Source organism: Rhinatrema bivittatum, unplaced genomic scaffold (genome assembly GCF_901001135.1).
Source record: "Rhinatrema bivittatum unplaced genomic scaffold, aRhiBiv1.1, whole genome shotgun sequence".
NCBI lineage: Eukaryota > Metazoa > Chordata > Amphibia > Gymnophiona > Rhinatrematidae > Rhinatrema > Rhinatrema bivittatum.
The window spans coordinates 65,084-83,605 of NW_021821315.1; the positions used below are offsets into that span (position 1 = coordinate 65,084).

The following is an 18,522-nucleotide window of genomic DNA, read 5'->3' on the forward strand; positions in this document are numbered from 1 at the left end:
GTAGGAGTAGGGCACCTCCACGGATAGTAAGAAGGTTGTGAGGGTAGTGGCAGGGATCCTACATAAGTGTAAGTTCTTTTGGGCAGGGAATTATTGCACTTAAATTCTAAATATACTGTACTCTATATTGCATACTTGCAAAGACGAACTGAAAATCCAAATTTTCCTAGCCAGGGAGCGAGGGGGGTCAAGGGGGGGTAGGGAGCTCGAGCATGAGAATGGGGAGCAGGGGAGATGGTGTGAACAAACTATATGATGTCAGGTTTGGGAATGTGCATCCCTTCTATTTTTGTACTTTGCTTAGTATAAGAGGAAATGTATTTCTGTTTCTAGCTCTCTAATTTTGGACTGCAAACAGAGTGGCTTCACAGGCTTTGCATTCAGTTTGTCTCCGCATTGGTAATTTGTGGTCTGTTATCCTGTATTTGGAGACGGTCTGTGTTCTGCACGGGTGCCAGAGCCGAGGTATTCTGCTAGTGTGTAGGTATTTGTCGGGTTTTCCCTGTAGAAGCTGGTATTGGTATGTCAGGGCCTGCTGCAGTATTTGCAGTCCTTTTTCATACGTAATCATTTGCATATTCAACTTCATTTCTGCTCTTTATATCTGCAAATTTAGTGCACATTTCTTTCTTGCGTTTTGTCTTTCTTTTTGGAGTTGTGTCCTCGTTTTGGGATACTCTGAGTTGGCCATAAAGCTTTGTAATAATCTTAACTGATTACCAATCCTATCATTCCTGTTACCTGAACATCTGGCCTCCTCTATCCCCATGGCCTTTCCAGATGCTATCCTGCCATCACCAATCTGCTGCATTTCCCTGGCCAATCTCCGGGGAGGTTTAGCTTTATTTACACTCTTGCACATACAACAATCATTAATAATCGTCATATCACGTCATATTACTTTTCTGTATATAGTGGACATCACTGATTCTACACATTGTTAAGTCCAGATGATTACTACTTGTAGCAAACAGCATTTCTGAAAAGATCAACTTGTATGCAAATCCAATTAAGCTAGACAGCCATGCTTAAAAAAGCAAACCTGAAAATTATCAGAGATGTTAGCTAGCAATGGGAAAGGAAATACAATCCTCATTAAAAAAAACACACACACTAAGAGGTATCAGCAATAAAATTCTGGAAGCAAAAAATGTTAGGAGGAGCACCTCTAAAACCAAGAAACCCCTGCCTGTGTGCAGGTCGTAGGTGAGATCTCACCTGGAGCATTGTGTCAGATTCTAGAGGTCCTACCTCCAAAAGGATATAAACCCACCCTAGAAGCAAACTTTTTTTTTTCCCCCCAGCAAAAAGGAAATTGAAGAGCAAAGCTGAAAGGCGTTAGGCTCAGGGGTAACGCTGAAAACTATCCCTTCAGGGAAAGAGCGGTGGGCCTCTCGGTGGGGGCGGTAGAAGCGAAACCAGTCACAGAATTCAGGAACACCCGGGCTAAGCCCAGAGGATCCTTGTCTATGAAATAGTGTAGGGGACCTAAGTAATGCCACAGCGATTAAATTGGGCAGACTGGATGAGTCTTAGGGAGATGTGTCCCAGCATCACGTTTTACTCTCTACTATGGAAGTGACTCAAGGGTAATGTCAGAAAATATTTCTTCACGGAAAGGGTGGTGCCTGAAAGGGCCTCCGAAAAGCCTGGCCTAAGCATCGGAATCCTTAGGTATGACTTGAAGGAGAACTCAACTGGGGCCTACGATAACGTAAAGGAAGGGAATGCTGGCATTGTGAAACAGAGAGATAGTGAATTATAACTCATTAAATACAAAATGTAAACAAGCCAAAGGTACGAGCATGGGAAAATAAAATAAAAACCAAGAGTTGCAAAAATAATCCCGCATGGCCACGTTTCAGCAAATTGCCTTTACCCGGGGATAATTAAATGAGAGGAGAAAAAGAGAGGGAGCAGGGGTTTGGCAGGTGAGAAAGGGACAGAGAGAAAGGGGAAGGCTTCATCATGAAGTGCACCAGCGCACCTAAACGTACGCTTCCCCAGCGCAGAAGCAAAGCCTGCGATTCCGCATCTCAGAACACGGCTGCAACAGGGAGCAAGCTACCGAGAACTTTAACACAGCTCACAGAGAAGACTCCCGACCCTAGGATGTTTCATTGGATGTCCCAGAGCTAGACTCATAGGGCAATAAATCACAGAAAAAAAAAGACGCAATGTAAGCGCACAAGGACCCTGTCAGATCCAGGGGACAAAGAGTAACATCAAACTAGCACCGATACGCCCAAAAACATTGGGGGCAGTTTCCATAAAGGAACTACCCGCGTTGTTTCTGTTTGAAAATCCACAAGCGCACTACACACCGGCCCCTGCCCTTCCTTGTCACGTCTGAGACCCTGTGCTTCTCCCCCCAACCCCCGTGTAACAGGGAGCAGACAAGGATCTTGGGGGGGTGGGCAAACCAGCCCGCATATATTTGAATGTTCAAACGTACGTCTGCTGGTTTCCTCCCCCACAACTTAAACACGCCCAGAAGAAATGCTGGCTAAAGGTACGCACGCCGTGGAGCCGCATTTGAGGAAGGTTAAAGATCTTTTGAATGCTGACCTCTTTATGATAAAAGTGTCGATGTGCTTCCAGAAGTAATACGTAAATAGGAAAACGGTCCAACAACCGCCCCCCCACCCCCCCTTTGGGGAACTCCCAGAATGCCGGGGCACGCTGTTGTCCCCGGGGCCACTTTTGCTCCAGGATCTCCCTATTCTCTGTACAAACACAGTCCCACTTGCCCTGGTGTGCCGGAGTTTGTTCCGGCGGGGGAGGAGGTTAAACCTCCGAGGTCTTAGGCTCACAGGGGTGGGGAACCCCTACTCGGTCCCTCGGTCTCTCTTTGGATGCCCTCTCAGGAGTACTCACTATTCCCATGTCCTTGCCTGAAGGCACCTTTGACTCTGAATGAAGATGCTGGGGACACTGGTGGGATATTCAGCAAAACTTTACTACAACCAAAAATACCCAACATCCAATTCACAGCAAAAATTCTCCGTTCCAAAGTACCTCCTTCCCCCAGTGTATTAGCTAAGTCAGTGTCCTTTAGGATGGCAAGCACTAGGTAAAGACCCATTCTCCCGGCTGCTAGAGAACGGGCTCCTGGTGGCTCTGCTGATGAAAGCTGGATTTCTGGAAGTATAAAGTCCCAAAAAGTATTCAAAATCCAAAAATCTCTCCTCCTTCTCAGTGGGCAGGAACTGGTGGCAAAATATAAATAAAAAAAAATCCTCTCTAAACAACAAGAACAAAACTTTGTGAAAAAACCCCCACTTCTTTTCTCTCTGTCAAGTCACTGCTGTTCCCCCTTCGTTAGGCAGAAGGAATCACAGCCCCTTATCCGGACCCCTCAAGGCAGGGCTGACAAGCAGGACAGACAGCTCTCCAAACTCCGCTTCCACTCTCAAAGACATCCCCTTCCAGACCCGGGGGTACTGACCCGGCCAGAGTCGTTCCCCGGTATGGGAAATCTCTCCAGCTACTCTCCTTCTCTTCCAAATCTACACACTTCCCCTATATCAGGCTGCGGGACCCAACAGGTAGGGAACACGCTAACAAACTCTCCAGCTACTCAAAACTGCAAGTCAAAATGCCTAAAGCCAATTCCGAATGCCACATTGCCCGCACAGCCTGCTTTTATAGTGCACAGCTGACCAATCCAGATAAGCATCTGTGGAGGTGCCTGCAGGGAAGGTCTGCAAATTACTAAATCCCTACAATCTTAGCCTAGATCTTAAACTAGGAACCAACTGGATAGTAGAGACCTAGGGGATTAGCACCTCTACAATGGGGTCCAACACGGAGTGAATCTAATAGCACTCATCACATGCAAATGCATGGGATTGAGGCTCTTAGGCATTCACTCCCTAAGCAAAAAAAAAAAAAAAAGTGTGCATCTAAGACGCACATTTAGTGATCAGAAATTAGCGCCTGCCTGGAGCAGGCGTTAATAGATGAGCGCTCCATAAGCCAGTACAAAAAAGCAGAAAAAAATGCTTTTCTGTACTGTCTCCTACTTAATATTTTTGCGATATTAAGTAGGAGGAAAACCAAAATTAAATAAAGTAAAAAAAAAACAACAACCGGCAGTCGGGTGCAGGAAACGGACGCTCAGCTGACAAGCGTCCGTTTCCTGCACCCCCTGGCTGTGCGGGATGCTGGGTGCTGTCGGGGCACCGATTTTCAGTTTTTGCAGAAGTGCCAGCTCTCTGTGTGAGCCCGGGGGAAAGCATTTTGATCCCGATGTGCTAAGGCTTCTCTCTCATTTTGTGGGCTTTGTGCCCGCACCTCAGTTTAGCACCAGAGAAGGTATTGTTCGGGTTGGGTGGCATGTAGAAGTGTGCTTCAGGCAGTCCAGGCCGGAGGTGGCTGCCTGCTGGTTCCAGATTATAACCTGCGGGATTATTTTATAGGAAATGTTTGCAGGCTCCAAGCACAGACCCATTCCTGGATTACATTCTCCCCTTCCTCCACACCCTACTTCTGTAGGCACTAGCACTGATTAGTTTCTCCCGGTGGTAGCATGTCCCCACCAAGGTCTCTGTTTAAGTATCAATTTAATGGCTCCAAAGGGAATTTGTGTTACTAAAACTTGACACATTGACCACAGTTTACAGAATATGCTGATTTATGTGTCCTGGAGTATCTTGCTGCTGTTATGCTGGTGGCAGCCAAGACAGATTACGGTAGTTCAAGAATCTGTCCCTTTAAATCTGATGCTTGCTGGAAGGCTTCATTCTGGGGGGGAGGGGGGGAGGGATTAGCGGTTTGTGGGGAGAACAAGGGTAGAGAGAGTAGGAGGGATGACCTGAAAGGGCTGTGCTGAGAAACTGTTGGGAGACATTAATTAGCCTCTGCCATTTTATTGCATTTCATGTCTACAGCAGCTCTTCACAGTCACATTCCTCTGCCTACCAATGCTTTATTCAAGGGAAAAGCCTAAATAGATAATAAACTATCCTGGAACTGCCTTTCCGGTGAATAAATAAATAGGCCTTCAGTGAATAAGGTTGTAATTAAGAACACAGCATCACAGTAGGGGGCAGCAGAAAAAGACCCAACCAACTCAAGCTGTCTGTCCACGCTGCAAAGGACACATCCCAGCTGCCATCCAGCCTGGCTGCTTGTAAGATCTGTCTCCTCGCCCAAGGCAGTTCTTCTTGTTTTTTTTCTCATTTGTATGCCACCATCTTAGGCAGACGAGCATAATAAGATCCCCCACTTAGTTCACACCCAGTCCCCCTCCCTTCCCATGTCTAACCCTAAGGCTTTGTATTAATCTAAATAGTAACCAATACCAGCATGGCCAGTGCCCAAACAGCTAGCCTCTAGTTTCCTCTTGCTCCCACCCCCCTAAGTCACTTTTCTCTTTGGTGTCCTGTGACTGTTGGGGCGGGGGAGAGGAGGGATGGTGGTATTTTTTGGATCCATGCACATGTGTGAACCATGCATGTGTCCTAGAAATTAGGCTGGATTAGTTCTGGCTGAAACTTCTTGTGTTTTTGAATGAAATGACTTGTGTTACCCGTTCAGGTAAACTTCTTGTTTGTTGCATGCAAGCAACCAGGGCGGTGGAAGAATTAGGCGAACTAAGCGACTGCCTAAAGCGCCATGGGTTTGTGAGTGCTGACGGCATGGCCTCTCCTTCTTCATGCCTGGGCGAACTTTTCCTTTTGAAAATTGGTGCAAATTCTGCGGGTACACGGGGACTGTGAACGTTGTATTAAAGCGCACAATTTGAAAGTTTGCCTCCTCGGTTATAGGGAGGGAGGGCTTAATTGGGACAAAATAACTTTGGGGAACCAAGGCTAAAACAGGGCACTGAACATCATGGTCATCACCCATTCCCTCCTTGTTTCATTAAGATTTTATGGTGCTTAGAAAAGGTTCAGGATATGAAGAACAAACGTTATAGTGCAGGAGTAACCTCTGCTGTAGCAACATTCGGTACAGAAGAATTTTTTGGGATGAGAGACTAAGGAGCTCCCATGCTCGACCTATCCAGCCAGGTGTTGGTGATCGGCCTTCATGTTGTTTGCCCAGACCAGCTCTAATTATCAGGAGCTTTTGCGAACTTCATGGTGACTTTTTTTTTCCCCAAGGTCTATAGTGAAGGTCTCTGCCTCACCCAGGTGAATCCTGACAAGTTGATCCAGTTCTGGTTTTTCCCCATTACATTTATGGACTTGCAGTTCCAATTTCTATAACAAAGACAGGACTATGAGCCCATGGATGCCAGGGGGTAAAACCAGAACTGGGTCAACCTCAGCAGGCCTTAAACATTGCTCTTTACAGCTCATGGACATCATCACTGTTGGATATTCTTTAGGTGAAAGGATTCACGCTCGGTACCTGGGCTAAGTCTTTGTCTGTCTTTCTGTAGGAGGGAAGAATAAACCTTTATGATTCAGACATTATATATATTCTATTCTAGTCAGGACTCCAGAATGGTATTCCAGCATAACCTTTACTGATTCACTTGTTGAATAAGCATTTGGCATGGTGTACATTTTTTTCTTATCGCATTTTTTTTATAGGAATACATTTATTCAAATCTGTGTATGTCGTCCTTTTGAGTTCTTCCCTGGGTTCCTCTCTGTTCCCTCCCAGACCTTTAGGTCTGTACCTGGGTATTGTGAATAAGTTTCTCCTAATTCTCTTAAGTCACCTTCCATAACTTGGATCCACTGCTTGATCGATCTTGGTCTTCTTCTCTCCTTTCCTCATTGTACCAGGTCAGCACCTCTTCTCTGTCGTCACTGGGCGAGCACAGATTGGTAGCTCTTCTCCTTCAAGCCTCCATCTTAGTATGACACTAGATAGATATCCACTCCTTCAAAGATATGCCGAGAAGGCAACTGAGTCTGTCTGGCTGACTGATACAAGGTCAAGTGTAAAGGCCCCCAAAACCTCGGAGAAACCCCAACCACAAAAATAAAACTCTTGGCTTCCAAAAATAAATACTACTAGGATCTGTCTTACAAGAGGCAAGGCCCTAGAGGAGCTGAGGCTTTGAGCGAGATCTTAGTTAACTTCTGTCCTCCATCTCTGGGAAGGAAGGGTAGACAAAACTTCCTTCCAAATTAAAGACATCAAACAGATAAATAGTTCAGTAACCATGGGGAATGAACTAGCAACAAATCTTTCTACCAATGCCTAGGCTGCTCACCAAGGCTCTGGTGCCAAAAAAAAGGCTTTCCAAAAATCAAATAATGGGGAACAGGAGGAGAAAAGCTCCTGCTCTCTCAAAATCCAGTTAAAAATCACACAGACTCTAGGGGGTTGTACTATGATATGAAGGCAGGAATAAACGTATTTCAGCAACCTCCCATGGTGGTGCCATGGCAAGATAGTATATTCCTCTACTCTACTCTGTACTGCATGACCTTGCTCCAAGGTCACAGTCCTTAGTAGTGATCCTAATAAGGCCCTACAGGTAATTCTCATGTTAGTCCAAAAAATTTGTTTTCCAACCCTGTCCTGGTGTCTCATCTAAGAGGTTTGGTTTGCAAGACATGTCTAATAAATATTTTATTTCAGCAATAGTAAATCAAAAAGATTCAATAAATATCATAACCAACAATCACTAATGATAAAATGAAATATATAAACATAAATCTCTCTCTAAAACAATAAAATAAATAATATATCAAAGACTGAGGTCCAGATTAAAATCTAAACTAGCAAACTAAATAAAAAATTAGCAATATAACGCAGACATCAAATACATTAAAACTGCGGAATCACCATTGATGGTAACTTTCATACCGGTGTGCGGGCACACAGGTGCGTGCATTCATCGGCCCGCGCCTAGGGATGTGGCTATTTTATAACATATGCACATATGTTATAAAATAGTCTAGCCATGTGCCCCTGTGTGCTGAATTTTAAGTGGACACGCGCCTGTGTGCGCAAATCCCGCTTCTACTGCATAAGTGGGGGGAATTTAAAAGGGACACATGCCAATGTATTTGCCAGTTTTACCAGTTTGCTCCCAGTTCACACAGTTAACACAGAGGTCCTCCAAACCCCCCCCCCCCCAAGTTTGATAGCCTAACCCCCAGTTACCCCAGACTCATTACACACCCTTCGATATGGTTAGTTGGTTTTTGGGCTTTTTTTGGACTTGCCCGCCATCCATAGCAGAAGTAAAGTTACTCTGCAGGGGGTCTCTTGCATGTACAATGCAGAAAACACTGAACTATATATTCGGAAGAAACCTTTAGCCTCGTTATTAACAGACCAGTAATGAGCCACATCCTGAAGAACCTCACGATTAACCTTAACCAGTCATAGTTTATATACCTGCAGGCTAACCCATTCTTTTCCCTCCCCACAAAACAAAGAATTTCCGACAGGGATTCCACATGAAATAAACCTTCGTAACTATGTTGTAAAGATTGTATGTAATGCCTGGTCTGTAAATATGCATAGAAAGGAGACCATGGCAAGTTATATTGTTCACACGAGTGATCGGATGAAAAAATACAACCCCTGCCAAAACAGTACATGGAAGAGATCTTGATAATACCTTTCATCCTCTACTACTTAAATACTTTATTCTGTAAATCAGGAGAAAAGCCAGGATTACCTAGCAAAGGAAGCAATTCTGAAATTTCAGAAGTCCCCCCACCAATTACATAATGCTTGCCACGCTATATATGCTGATTTGAATAAAGGGCAAACTTTCAAATCATCAGGTACTGTTCCTTAGGGCATATGAAACAAACCTAATGGCAAGAAAAGAGGTGCTTTTCCAGTTATTAAATATTTAGTACAAAAAGCATAAGAAGATTAGACCCATTCCTACACAAACCTTAGCTGACAGGCAATATTATAAAATCTGATATCCGGAAGATTTAGGCCTCCAAATTCTTTCTCCCTTAAGTCTTAAATATCCCACTCGAGCTCGGTTGTATCACCATAGAAAACTAATCAATAGTGACTTCAGATAAGCCAAATCTTCCTTTGGGATCCAGCATGGCACCATTTGCATACGCTATAATAATTTGGGAAAAAAATCATTTTATAGAGAGCACATCTTCCAAATAATGTCAGAGGTAAATTCATCCAAGCTTGAAGTTGAATTTGAAATTCTAACAATAAAGTTTGTATGTTCAACTGATACAATAACTATTTATCCTGAGGAATCCAGATCCCTAGATATTTAAACTTACCTGGTGCCCAGCTAAAAGGAAATTGACCCTTCCTCAATATCCAATGTTTCTGAATTATGAGTATTTAATTTTAAGTCCACAAATTTCCCAAATGTACTAAAGATCTAATATAAAAGGCATCGCCTGTGTAGGATTACCCAAATATAACAACATATCATCCACAAATAAGCAAATACGGTATTCCTGGGACCCCATTTTAAAATCCTGAATATCAGCTGATGATGTAATCTTAAGTGCTAATGGTTCTATAGATAAAAGATATAAAAGTGGGGATAACGAGCATCCCTGTTGTGTACCACAAAGAGTGAAAATAACGAGGAAACAGAACCATTCACTTTCAAGTGAGCTTGTAGAGAACTATACAATAATTTAAGCCAAGATACAAAAGAACCAGAAATCCCATATTTCTCTAGTACCCAAAATAAATATATGGCCATTGTGCTTTATCAAAGGCCTTTTCAGCATCAAGGCTTCACCACAATACCTGCCCTATTTTCCGCATACAGAGTATACAGAGCATCAATCAGCTTTCTAAGATGTTTAACCCCATGTCTCCCCACTACAAAGCCCGTTTAATCTTCTGAAATTAGATATGGAAGCAAGACACCCAATCTTTTTGCTAAAATAGCAGCCAATATTTTAACATCAACATTAATTAATGAAATTGGCCTATATGAACCCGGATCTGTAGACTCTTTCCCAGGTTTAAGAAAGAGAGTAATCATAGAATGGTTAGCTCCCAAAAGCAGCTCACCCATTGTTAGACTATAATTATACATATCCAATAAATGTTTTGTCAACTGAGAAGAAAGAATCTTATAAAGCTCGGACCCATAACCATCTAAATCCAGAGCTTTAGCCAACTTCAAGCTTTTAATAATAGACTCCACCATTAAACATGTAATAGAGGCATTTAAAAATTGAGATTGTAAATCAGATATCCGTAGAACAGGAAGCCTCCAGAAAAAAACAGGTGTCCTCCATTGCTGTAGGCTGAGCTGAATAAAGTTTAGAATAATAATCAAGTAATACTTCTGTTAATTAGTGTCCGTCAGACACTACTTGTCCCTTGTTGTTCTTCAATGTACAAATATATTGTCGTGGTTTTGTACCATGAATCAGTCTAGCTAACAATTTACCGGGTTTATTACCAAACCAAAACAGTTTACTATGAAATCTATATTGTGCTCTAAGCGCTGTTGATATAATAGCGGATATAAAGTGCTCCTGACATCCAACAATTGTGATTTAGAGTCAGAATTCAAACGCTCTACATGAAGAGATTTAAGGGAAGTCAATTGTGTGGTAAAATGCATGACCTCTGCGTCTTTAGCCCTATTAGCTCTACCTACATAAGATATAGCATGGCCTCACCTGCTTTCCACACCACAGCACAGGAAAGTGACTCAGTAGAATTAAAATCCAAATATTTTTTCCATTTCTCAATTCAGGTTGCCATTTGAAGTCTTGAGATACAGGAAGTCCAAGTTGTAATTGAAAAGAAACAGGAGCATGGTCTGAAATAGTGGAAATTCCAATATAGCAGATCGTACCAAAGGGAATAAACAATCCGAAATCAAAAAGTAATCGAGATGGGAATAACAATTATAGGGGCCTAAATAAAAAGATAAATCTTAGTCCCCAGGATGCAACACCCTCCAAATCTCAGATAGTTGAAGTTCCTTCCTTTTGTACACAAACTTTCTTTGAGTGGTCTGGGTGGTTTTGCATCCATACTAGGATCTGCAACAATTAAAATCACCACCTTGGACTACCAAATGATCTGGAAACTGGCTTAGCATGGCAACTAAATTAGCAAAAAAGGATGTGAATACACATTGGGGGCATATATATTACAGAAAACCAAAATTCCACTGAAACAATTCCCCACTAACAAAAATATAACGCCCCTCAGAATCTGAATTCTAGCGTTCCATATGAAAAGGGAGATCTTTTATGAAAATGAAGAGCTACTCTCCTACTAGAACAAGAGGAAAAAAACTTGCCCAATCCCAATTTGTTCTTAACTTTTATGTTCTATGACATTTAAATAGGTTTCTTGGGGGAAAAACCCCAATATTAACCTTGCATTTAGAGAAATAATTCAATGATTCTTTCCTCTTAATCAGCAACTGTATACCATGAACATTCAAAAAAAGACAGCTATATCAGCCATTTGAAAAAAAGATTTTTAAAAAGTCCCAAAAGAAACCTTATAAGCACAGCAAGGCATCCCCAGCATAGCTGCCCCCATGTAATAATTAATCTCGCCTGGAGGCCAACATATCGACATTGCAGTATTCGAAATAGCAAACATGCCACCCCAACAACAATATATTATACTCATCTCCTATACCACATTCATACCACAAACAGAGTCACAAAAACAAACAAGAAATATGAAACTGGTCTTGTGCTCCAAGGAACCACAGCCTCCTGCTAAGGGAAATGTGTCCTGGAGGTCCTAAATCCAAACTTCCAAAATCGGTCATCATTAGCCCATCTGCAAATGTCAGGTCTCATCTGTCCTGCCCATGAGAGTGAAAAAAGTAGGATCCCTCAATAAGACAGAGTTGAAAAAAACAAACAAACATGTTTATAGAGACATCATCTATACATAAAAAGCAAAATATCCAAACTCAAAGTTCACGAGAAAGCTAAACAGTTGGTGTCATACTGACATAGCCAAAAATCTTACAGCGCATCGCAGTTCAGGAACATTGAAGGAGTACAAAATCTGAGAAATCACGCCGTCTTGACAGAAGCCCATTATAGGCAGTCTGCGCCATATTTGAGAAAGCTCCCATGCGACTCAAAAATTTACTAGGAGCCCAAATGATGCTTAAATAAAGTAAACTTTATTGGCCCTTGCGGCGCGCCCTCCTCTTATGATCTCTCAGCCTTCCGGCACGGCTGGAGGGCACCCCCAGCCGGCTTTTTAAAATCCTGATTCATGCGCGCGTCGGGCTTTTAAAATTCACCTTTAAATGTGCACGAGATCTGTTTACGTAACACCGGTTCAGGTCCCTGTCACATGCGCATCGACTGCGAATGTCCTGGAAAGCAGAGCTGAGAGGACAAGCCGCAGGACCAGTCGGGGAAACGCAGCCTCCAAAGAGTCCGGTTTCCACTGGCAAGCCAGGGGCAAAACCAATTATTTCAAATCCAGATTGGTTCTGCAGGGCCTTCGGGTGCAAACTGGCCTAGCCGCTTCAAATCTTACTTGGTCACTTTACGCTAACAAAACAGATGGCTTCAAACAATAAACAGCGAGAAAGCTGCAATGTGTGTTTTACGAAAGCTTCTTCTGGGGTGAGGGGAGGGGGCCATCAAAGTGAGGAGATTTTGATTAAAAGCAGTTTGTGCTTGAGCAAACTGCAGAGGGGATGTGGCCTTTGACCTTCCAAATCTGTGTTTGCAGGTAGTGCTTGAAGTTTCTTTTCTCTTCAGGAGTGGGCTCCTTCGTCAGAAGAGATGTTTAATATATGGAAACCTGCTTGCCTGGCTTGTCTCTCACATTAGATAGGGATGGAGGAGAGAGATTCAAATTCAGACCCAGCGTGAGCCTTCTGTGACCAAGGACCTGATTTACTAGGGCTTTTTCCCATTCTGTGTCTCTGCTCAGCAAAGGAGGCTCCAACTTAGCTCTAGGTCAAGGGGGACAAACTGAGGCCATCCTTTTTTTTTTTTTTTGTTAAGGAAATCAGAGCCCCGTTTCCATGCATGTAATGGGGATAAGCTGAGCCAGTCCTGGGCACGCTCCAGGTTTCACCCCCTAGATTCTGGGAATTTCTATCAAGTACTGGAAACAATAGGAAAGCTCTGATTTTTCTCTGTTTACGGCTCCACTTCCTCCTCCTGCAGAGAGCAGCAGGGGACGGATTGGAATGCAGAGCAGTTATTTTCTGCTCTGCAGTGTCTACTCCAAGGTGTAGGGTTCAGAATGGGGAGGGAGGGGGGGGGAGCGCAGGGGCTATGGCCCTTCCACCATTTCTGCCAGAATCCTTATTGGTGGCAGGGGGGGGCGGCACATTATGTTCCTTCTACCACAGCCGACCGCCCCCTTGGTGCAGATGCGATCCCCTCACTTATACCCTCCCTGCTCCTGGAGGATTGTGACTTTGCAGTGCCTCGGGCCTCTTCCTTCTTCTCAGCTGCCGGCGCCTGAATAACGTCAGCAGGCGCTGACAGAAGAGGAGGCAGCAGCCCATGTGCCAAGGCCACAAACCTCCAAACTCAGGTCTGGCTGGGTCCCTGAAGAGCCCGTCCCGCAGCAGCAAAAGAAGCAGCTCAGGCTGCCGTAGCTGAAAATGAATTCCTGCCTGCCTGCCTGTGTGAGACAGTGCCTGCTTTGTATGTGGGAGAGAGTGTCTTCTTGCCTGCCTGTGTGTGTGAGACAGTGCCTGCTTTGTATGTAGGAGAGAGTGTCTTCTTGCCTGCCTGTGTGTGTGAGACAGTGCCTGCTTTGTATGTGGGAGAGAGTGTCTTCTTGCCTGCCTGTGTGTGTGAGACAGTGCCTGCTTTGTATGTGGAGAGAGTGTCTTCTTGCCTGCCTGTGTGTGTGTGTGAGACAGTGCCTGCTTTGTATGTAGGAGAGAGTGTCTTCTTGCCTGCCTGTGTGTGTGAGACAGTGCCTGCTTTGGATGTGGGAGAGAGTGTCTTCTTGCCTGCCTGTGTGTGTGTGAGACAGTGCCTGCTTTGTATGTAGGAGAGAGTGTCTTCTTGCCTGCCTGTGTGTGTGAGACAGTGCCTGCTTTGTATGTAGGAGAGAGTGTCTTCTTGCCTGCCTGTGTGTGTGAGACAGTGCCTGCTTTGTATGTAGGAGAGAGTGTCTTCTTGCCTGCCTGTGTGTGAGACAGTGCCTGCTTTGTATGTGGGAGAGAGTGTCTTCTTGCCTGCCTGTGTGTGTGTGAGACAGTGCCTGCTTTGTATGTGGGAGAGAGTGTCTTCTTGCCTGCCTGTGTGTGTGTGAGACAGTGCCTGCTTTGTATGTGGGAGAGTGTCTTCTTGCCTGCCTGTGTGTGTGTGTGACAGTGCCTGCTTTGTATGTAGGAGAGAGTGTCTTCTTGCCTGCCTGTGTGTGTGAGACAGTGCCTGCTTTGTGTGTGGGGAGTGTCTTCTTGCCTGCCTGTGTGTGTGTGTGAGACAGTGCCTGCTTTGTGTGTGGGAGAAGTGTCTTCTTGCCTGCCTGTGTGTGTGAGACAGTGCCTGCTTTGTATGTGGGAGAGAGTGTCTTCTTGCCTGCCTGTGTGTGTGTGAGACAGTGCCTGCTTTGTATGTAGGAGAGCGTGTCTTCTTGCCTGCCTGTGTGTGTGTGTGTGAGACAGTGCCTGCTTTGTATGTGGGAGAGAGTGTCTTCTTGCCTGCCTGTGTGTGTGTGTGAGACAGTGCCTGCTTTGTGTGTGGGAGAGAGTGTCTTCTTGCCTGCCTGTGTGTGTGAGACAGTGCCTGCTTTGTATGTGGGAGAGAGTGTCTTCTTGCCTGCCTGTGTGTTGTGCAAGAGCAGGTGGGGAACATTTGAGAGAATGAACATGCGTGAGAGAGGATAAAGTTTGTGTGTCACCCTCCCCCTATTCCACAACAATCTCAGGGTGATTGGTCATTAAAAGATCCTAGGTATGGAGAGCAGGAGATTTTTTATTCTTTACTAGTTAAAATTTGTGGGTGTTATTTGATGTCGGCTGTTTTGAAATATTTTATTGGGTTTTAGAGAAATAAATAATAAAACATTTATGTGAGTTTTTAATTATTGGATGTTCTATTCATTGGCTGTCCTGAAATATTTGTTCCTTTTATTAATATGATTTTGGGGCAGGGTGGGGCTCGTTTGGCCACCACCCCAATCAAAAAAGCGTTCTGCTGCCGATGCTCCAAGGTCATCACCCGTCCTCTTCCTTGGGAAGCCTACAGGGAACAGGAGCAGAGGGGTGAGCCTGGCGTACACACTGCAGAGAGCATTTGGTGAGAAAGTGGAGAGGGGCTGCGACAGACACAGCAGCTGTGATTCCAGAATTTAGGGCTCAGCCAAACTTAGGTGAGGGTGCATAAGTCAGGGGGCTGTGACTTATACAGGGAGTTGGATCAAAGAGAGTTCTGGGGACAAAGATGGGGACGGGGGAGTGGTAGTAGTGGAGAAGAGAGTATGGATTAGCAGGGAATGCTGGTGTGGAAGAGAGAAAACTGATACGCATTATTCCTCCTCCCCTCCAATGCTGATTAACAGCAACCTCAGGGTTGACCACACAAGTCAAACTTTCCCAGGTATGGACATGGTCACCCTATCCATCAAAACTGATAGACTGAGAACCATGTTTTGTAATGACCCTTGCATATTTGAAAGTCTCCAGCTCACCTTGCACGTGATACCTTTTGTCTGTCTCCCTTAGCTCAACTACTGTTTCACCCTGCCCCGCTGGGCACGTGACAGAAATGTAGCACTAACTGCACTGCTGCTTTAAGGCTTACAAGAAACATCTGGATTACTCCAATAGCAATATGGATTTTCGCGCAAGCCGACTGGGGAAATCAGAACCACATTAGAAGGAGAAAACAAAAACACATGCTATGGTTAACCAAGCACATCCTTTCGTCTGGTCCATGATAGCAGTGTGAATAATTCATCTGGTTCTGACTGTGGGAGAGAGGAGGAGGGATTGGGGGGTCTCCCAGAGAGCTCTAAAGCAGCAGCGTTGGCTTCTTTGGAAATCCAACGTACCTGGTTCTAGGCTGTGTGTCGTTTCCCTGCCTGGTCACATTCCTAGGTATCATCTCTTTTTTTTTTGTCCTGATATATTTATAATGTCAAAACAACTTGTAGAGTTGAAAACAAGATATCAAATGTCCAAAAGATCCCACTCAAGAACGCTAAGACGATTGATTGTTCAAAGAATGACTATCATATAATGCCTGACTCTGCAAAATATAGCTGCATATGGCATGAGTCATTTTAATCACTGGTCAATGCACAATCTATTTATTTATTTATTTATTTAAAGCTTTTTTAGACCGACTTTCTTGATACAAATCAAATCAGATCGGTTTACAGGGAACAAAGACCTTAACAATAACAATAAACATTAAACCATAACTAGAAAAGGTAAAAAGTTACAATAAAACAAGGGAATGCAACTGGGAGGTGGAAATGTAGAGGGGGCAGTATTCGATAGTGTACAGTGTATAGTGATTGTTCAATCTTAAATCAGGTATTTTTTTAAGTTAGGGCTTCTTTTTCTGACTTTGTTTTCCCTTCAGTCTTCTTGGCTGAACTAATTACAGTTATGTATGAGGGGGGAGCTTGGGAGGCCTTCGTCTGATCTATGTCATGGCTATGCTATAGCAATGCTGGTCTAGGAACAGGAGAAGGCTTGACCGAACAACCATGTCTTGAGTTGTTTTTTTTAAGTCAGAAGACAAAAGCAATTAAAAAGCAATACTGGACAAAGGGGACTGAGGCAGGGCTGTTGGTGTCCTGGTAGGTTTTCAATGCTTTCCTAAATCCTTGGCACTGGGTATCAATCTGATGAATTGAATCACTTCTCAAGTAGCTCTTAGTCCTGGTGCCTCACGCTGCTGAGGTTTACTGTTCTTATTTAATTTTTCCTTCAAACCTTTGCAGTATAGTCTGGAGTGGATCCTCAAAGAGGATTTACAGATAAATCCAAGCAGCTGCAGGACACCAGAGTACCAGCCAAGCTGGAAGACTGCAATCAACTTCCGGAGCAGGGTTCAAATGGCACCCCTCCCATTCATTCTGTGACTGGCCGCAGATCCCACCACCACCTCCCCTCCCCCTCCGCACTCACTCGGATGGCAGCCTTGTTGCAGTAGACTCGAGTGATGGCCAACCAGGTGGGCAGGTCCAGCACATTCTGAAGCACCTCTTCATCCAGCTCTAGGTTGGTTAACTGGCCCTCGCCTTTCAGAGTGCTCAGGTTGATCTTGTCTGGTGAAAGGTTCTTGGTAAACCTAGACAGGTGCTTGAGGATCTGTTTCTTGATGAGGCCCGCCATGTTGGGAGCCGTTGCCAGGGTCCCTGTTCCCCACCGGCTGCTTCATTGACTCCGTGAGATTGAGACTGCTACGAGAGCCTCCCGCCCTCCCCACCCCTGCCCCTGCCACTGCCTTATTTTTTAAGCATATGTCTGAAAAAAATTGCTGATGAAAAGCTGCAAGGTTGCTTTTCTAAGCAGTGTCCCTCAGTTGCAAATGGCACCCGACACTGGCAGTGTTTCAAAATCTTCAAAAAATCTGCATCATGGGTAACAGGACATAAATGAATGCCAGCTCAGCATATCTGCACAGAACAATAACAGGAAAAGTTGTTATAAATTTTCAGCCAAACAGTTCAAGAGAGAAATGCTTATACTTACAATAAAGTCCATTAAAAAAAAACCCCCTTTTTTTCTTCTTATAAATACAGAAATACTGAAGAGCAAATAGCTCATGACATCTTTGTGTACGACGAAAAGAATTTATTTATTTATTTATTTTTTATTTATTTTGAGTTTTTCTATACCGGCATTCACGATGGGAATCGCATCATGCCGGTTTACAATTAACAGGGGTGAAAAGAAGATATAATAAGAACATTAACAGGTGCTGAAAGAAAGGTTGCAGTTACAATAAAACAGGGAAATATACAACTTGGAGCAGTGAAGAGGCAAAAGGAATTTACATAGAGAACAAATTTGCCAAATTAATGGTGTTAACAAAGTTATGAATAATTGGAAGGTTGTTAATTTGAAAAATTATTTGAAAAATTAATTTGAAAAATTATTTGAAAAATAATTGGAAGGTTGTTAATTTGAAAAAGAACCATTTTGCGCGTCCAAAGGTGTCATATGCAAGGCGTCTGACTATGAAAGAATTTAAACATCAGTCAAGATTTAGCCCGTAGATTTCTATCTCTTGATTATCCCATGTGAACTTATTAAGCAGGCATATAAGAGCCAGATTTTCAGATAGAAATCAGTTTGCTACAAAACAGATTGGAGCAACATTCTACTGATCTTACCTGTGCATTAAAGTTTACCATTTTGGCTCAAAAGGTGGCAGTGGTAATCAAAAACGTACTGGCGTATTTTACCTATGCATTCAGTTTTCACATCGCTCACACACATTTCTTACAGAAGAGGTAGAAACATAAGGAAAGTATTGCGCATGCAGCCTTGTCACCTTCACAAGTAGAACAATCTGCTTTGGGACTTGTTTCATGTGGCACATGCGATTGTTTGTTTTTGTAGTATCACAATTGAAGGTCACCAGTGGAGAACATCCATGTTCGGGTTTTGTCATCAGTAGAAAATGCTACACTGACTGCATGTCTGAGTTATTGTGG

General features: G+C 43.8%; 1 protein-coding gene across 1 annotated transcript in view; it reads left to right on the forward strand.

Moving 5' to 3' along the window:
- The window catches only part of LOC115082588 (alkaline phosphatase, tissue-nonspecific isozyme-like), a 75,907-nt gene extending 58,660 nt beyond the window's left edge, over window positions 1-17,247 (forward strand). The window contains 1 exon segment of the mRNA XM_029586803.1: window positions 16,801-17,247. Within this exon segment, the coding sequence (XP_029442663.1) occupies window positions 16,801-16,941 (141 nt within the window). The 3' untranslated portion in view covers window positions 16,942-17,247.
- The last annotated feature ends 1,275 nt before the right edge of the window (window positions 17,248-18,522 follow it).